This window comes from Castanea sativa, chromosome 8 (assembly GCF_040712315.1).
Source record: "Castanea sativa cultivar Marrone di Chiusa Pesio chromosome 8, ASM4071231v1".
Classification (NCBI taxonomy): Eukaryota; Viridiplantae; Streptophyta; class Magnoliopsida; order Fagales; family Fagaceae; genus Castanea; species Castanea sativa.
The window spans coordinates 36,180,985-36,186,046 of record NC_134020.1 but is presented as its reverse complement, the minus strand read 5'-3'; the positions used below and the strand labels follow the sequence as shown (position 1 = coordinate 36,186,046).

Below are 5,062 nucleotides of genomic sequence, written 5' to 3'. Positions count from 1 at the left end.
AGTCTCAAACTTGCACAATTAAAAGGCCGCAGCCCGCAGGTCTCCCAAACTGACCGTATCCTCTTCTCTTTTTCACTTTTTCTTAACCACCCTGCTTACCCCCAACAAAATAAAAGAAAAATCTGCCAAAATATTTTTGTTGGGGTTATTGTTTTCTGTATATTATTATTATTTGAAAACTTCTGTATGTAATTTTAATCATAAGCCAGGAAAATGATCTACATAAGGCAAATCTAATACATTACCTGAAATGATTAATCATTATTTTTGTAAAAATAAAAGTTTAATTGCCCTCATATATAGAAATGTACATGGTTTTTTTTTTTTAATAAATAAAAGAAATGTACATGCTTTGATATGTGGTTGATACTTGGTGGTGACTGCACAGGTGCAGATATATAATTTCAACCCATAATTATCTTTAAAAAAAAAAAAAAGTAAATAGTATGCATTTTTTTACCATAATAGCAAAAAAATAATAAATATTTAAGCCCATTATTAATATTACTTTTTTAATTACTAATAATCATTAATCATATCAACAATTTATAAAACTTTTTATATATAAAATAATTTGTATTTCTCACATGCTTTAACTCTTAACATTATTTTTAGTTTTTCAGAGAAGTTCATATAAAAAACCAGTTCATTTCATACTGCATTTTTTATTACTCTTACAATACAGAAACAGCTAAGCCTAGCCAAAATACCTACCCAACCTAACCTAATTCCCCAGAATATAGAAGGTTGTGCAATCAATCCGACAATAAAGAAAAACTCAAACCTTCCATTGTAATTCAACTTAACATCCGTCACTATGGACGCAATCAAAAGGACCTTTCCCAGCACATTTGAAGAGTAATTCAACAAAACTAACAACAAAAAGACACCTGGTCGTCTTCTAAATGCTACGTTAAAAATATTGTAAAAAAAGGAAGGTTAGAGGAAACTTCACCTCGTGTTCCAATACGTGTTCAAACTTGCTAGCTGAAATGGACACTGCGTACGTACGTGAAGAAACTATCTATGTCACTTAGTCAAAACTCATTTCTCTATGTTCATGTTACAGAGTTGATGCCTATATAAGAAGCCAAGCGCTCTATCTTCTCTCCACCACACACATACTACAAAAGAAAACTAGGAAGTCCAGAAAGATGAAGCTTGCAACCCAAATCTTCTTTTGTGGCTTCTTCATTGTTCTTGTTTTGCATTCACACCCAGCAACATCTCAGGAAGTTGGTAAGGCTGCCACACTTCACATCATTGAAATCCTTATTTTGTTTTCAATAAACGAAACATGCATGTATGTAAGCGACATAAATGACATGGAGAATAAGTTAAACAGTGCATAAATTTTCTTTAACTTTCTTCAAAACCTTTCTATACTCTAGCTTGTTTTTGAGTGATCTTTTCATTTTTAAATGTGTTTTAGAAATTTGAGTAAATTGTATTCTTCTACGCTAAACTATAGGGTACTTAGTTTCTGCTTCTTCTTCTTCTTTTTTAATTAAAGTTTTTGCCGTTAGACCCTGTAACTTATTTCTTAAAATTGTGCTGTTTTGATACTTATATATTGTCTCCTTCTTGTTATGCTTAATGGTTGCAGAGGATGAGGGAGAATTTAATTATGATGAGAAAAGTGAAAAGGGACCGTCTCGATGGGGGGAGATTCGACCCGAATGGAGCATGTGTGGACATGGAACAATGCAATCTCCAATTGATTTGTTGAATAAGAGGGTTGAAGTGGTGTCCCATTTGGGGAGACTTAAGAGGAGTTACAAGCCCGCTTATGCCACTCTTAAGAATAGAGGTCATGACATGATGGTAAGCAAAATGAGAATTCTCAATACAACTTTCAAGTTTCAACAACTAGCAAAAGCATATGGAAAAATCAATGCGAATTTACCAACTAGAAGACAAATCAATAGGGCTATATGTTTTCCAACGTCAATGCATTATGATTTTCTATCATCTCTAAGTCATCTTATTATCTTAACGACAATGATCCTACAGATTGTTAATTACACTATTTTATTATAGAAAGTGACGTGTAGTTGAAAGTTGGGTTTGGTGAGACTTTTTGGTTTCTGGTGAAGACCATAAGGAATAAGTATGACTCTCATTTTCTTTCAACTAACTTGTCTTTGTTTGTGAATGCAGCTGAAATGGGAAGGCGGTGCAGGATACATTCAAATAAATGAAACTCAATATGTACTCAATCAGAGCCACTGGCATTCACCTTCTGAACACACTATCAATGGCCGGAAGTTTGATCTTGAGGTGCATTTGGTTCACGAGAGCTCAGATGGAAAAGTTGCTGTGATTGGAATCATGTACAAGATCGGGCGTCCTGATTCCTTCTTATCGTCGGTAAGTAAATGTTAAAATAATAGTTAAATAATTAAACTCATTACTTCCAATTACTTAAAATTTTTGAGATAATTGTTAATTTATCATATATAGTATCAAAATATGTGGTTCTCAATTCAAATCATGTCTCTACTTTGTCTTGTATTTAAAAAAGTTGAAAATTGCACGTATTGAACCTCATATATTAAGATTCGTGTAGGTTTTCACACACATTCTCTCTCTCTCTCTCTCTCTCTCTCATGCATATTGGGTTTGTTCACAGTTGACAGATCATTTAGAAGCCATTACCAACACCAATGAAGCAGAGAGCGTGGCGGGATTGATTGACCCAAGGAATATAAAGATAGGCAGTAGAAAGTATTACAGATATCAAGGCTCTCTTACAATTCCCCCTTGTACTCAAAATGTTTCATGGACCATTGTGGGAAAGGTTTGCTTCAAGAACTCATTCAACTAAAATTATTTGTTCTAAGATGTAACTTTTGCCCTAATTCTCATCTAACTCGTCAGGTGAGGACTGTTACACAAGAACAAGTGAACTTGCTTCGCGTGGCCGTTCATGATGTGAGTAACTATTACTGCTAAATATGAGACATTTTTTCGATAGTGTCTTAGATAGTTGGGTTTAAGTTATATTTAATGTAACATTTTTTCAATGTTTGATCTGTTTAATAACTTTATATTGGATATGTTTTTTTGATAATTTCACTTTTGGATCACATTGTCTTCTTATAACATACATGATTACAAAATATCAAGATATTCAAATATCAATAACTATCTCATGTATAAAATGTTAAAATTTATTGTTTATTTTTGTACTATAAATTATATATAAAAAGTTATGTATTAAATAATCAATAATATCTAATGGATATGAAATTTTATATGCTTAAGTAATAGAAAAATGCAATCTGACTACGAAAATTTTAAAATAATAATCTAACAAAAAAGTTATTAATGTCTAATGATGTAACATTAATTTAGAGTGAAATTTATATTTAAAAATTTTCACATTTGAATTACACGTTTTCTTTATTTTTTACATGCACACCAAATTTTTTGTTGACCAAATCTTATTTATTATTGAATATATGAACTCATGTTTTGTGTTTAATTTTTAAATCACAAAAAAACCTTAAAATTTAAATATCTTATACATGAGAATTACAAGATTGTTACTAATGAATTATTTTGATATTTTGTAAGCAATTTAGTTGTAAGAGAATATACAATCTTAGCATTTATTGAAAAAAAATATCCAATAAAAAAAATATAACAACGGATGTACTTTGACAAAAGTTATAAATGAGGTAGGGTTCTCACGTCCTCAAACCCTCCATTTCTAATACAAGTTTGAATCGTTTGATCAGTCCCAAATTTTTAATGCACAAAAGTACAACATATATATAGTATTCTTGTACTTATGCTATTTGTTTGTTTTTTTTTTTTAATCTTTTTTCAGGCTTCAGATACTAATGCAAGACCACTGCAACCAATAAACAAGCGCATGGTGCATCTTTATAGACCAAGTGATCCCAAAGACGATTAAAATCTTCATCAACAGAGAGTTAGGCTGGAAATAATTAATGGGCGAATTTTCTTCATCAATAGAGATTTTTTACTTTTTTTACCCACTACCTTGTAATTTTTAGTCAGTCTAGGGTCCCAGCCCACTTATAGTTCAGAAGTAGGGATATAGTGATGGTTAGATATAGGAATTGGGTCTTGAAGCTTTGTCGGGTACATATAGATTACCCTGTATTGTATATCTAAATAAATGAATTAAATTTATAGATTCACATTCATTGTTACTTAAAACAAATGCATGCAATAAAAACATGGGAAAGAAAGGTGGATTTAGAAGCAAAAGGACTTACCCCTCATGTAATCATAGGCCTCACAAAATAAGCTATGGAAATTTTGCCTTCCAATCTTCCATGAACAAGGCAATATTGCGTTTTCAAATGCATTTAATTCCTCTCAACCTTAATGGTGGAGTAACAAATGGTAAATACACAGAAGCTCTCTCAAAAAATGGGATGAGCCCAATATGGGAGAATAATAGTTGGAGCAAAGGTAACATAGCCCTCACCAAAAAAAAAAAAAAAAAAAACTCGTTTCCATGAAGAACAGTTGAATTTAATTAGCCATAACAGCAAGCCACATCAGAAATCATACGAAGACACGTGTTAAAATTTAAAGAAAAAAAAAAATGAAATTGATGTAGAGAGTGTAGATAGAAGTAAAAGAAGAATTATGTAGTTCAATTTGATGGTTAACCCTACATGTATGGTAGAAAGTCTCAAAGGGTTACATTTTGCTATATTGAATTATTTATTACAAAGAATCTAATATAGGGTACATATATGATATATAGGAAAATATTAGGTTTTATTGGTAACCTTAAAACGATAATAACTCATGGTATTACAAAATCACAATAGTTCATGATATTCCACAAAATCATATATGATCTTTTTATTTATGAAATATCCTAATATATTTTATCAATATATAGCATAATAAAAGGCAATTTGTCTTTGCTTCTGTTCAACTTGAAAAGAATAACTATTTGAGGTTGTATACTCTCACAATTCATGTCACTTGAGCCCACTTCAAAGTCAGAGGGAGAGTATATGAAAATTTATGTGCTTTCCGACTTTTCATTTTTGAAAAGATGAAGCAAAAG

The 5,062-nt window shown here is 31.2% G+C and overlaps 1 protein-coding gene across 1 annotated transcript; it reads left to right on the top strand.

Moving 5' to 3' along the window:
• Positions 1 to 1,109: 1,109 nt before the first annotated feature.
• Positions 1,110 to 4,177, top strand: LOC142608003 (alpha carbonic anhydrase 7-like). The gene is made up of 6 exons (XM_075779701.1): positions 1,110 to 1,239; positions 1,607 to 1,824; positions 2,161 to 2,370; positions 2,633 to 2,800; positions 2,881 to 2,934; positions 3,836 to 4,177. Exons 1-6 carry the CDS (start codon positions 1,155 to 1,157, stop codon positions 3,920 to 3,922), a joined length of 822 nt encoding a protein of 273 aa, XP_075635816.1. The 5' UTR covers positions 1,110 to 1,154; the 3' UTR covers positions 3,923 to 4,177.
• The last annotated feature ends 885 nt before the right edge of the window (positions 4,178 to 5,062 follow it).

Excerpts from the sequence above, each read along its gene's own strand:
- LOC142608003 (XM_075779701.1), top strand. The coding sequence starts at position 1,155 with ATGAAGCTTGCAACCCAAATCTTCTTTTGTGGCTTCTTCATTGTTCTT. Across the intron at positions 2,801-2,880 it reads CATGGACCATTGTGGGAAAG|GTGAGGACTGTTACACAAGA; the intron begins GTTTGCTTCAAG and ends CTAACTCGTCAG. Across the intron at positions 2,935-3,835 it reads TTCGCGTGGCCGTTCATGAT|GCTTCAGATACTAATGCAAG; the intron begins GTGAGTAACTAT and ends ATCTTTTTTCAG.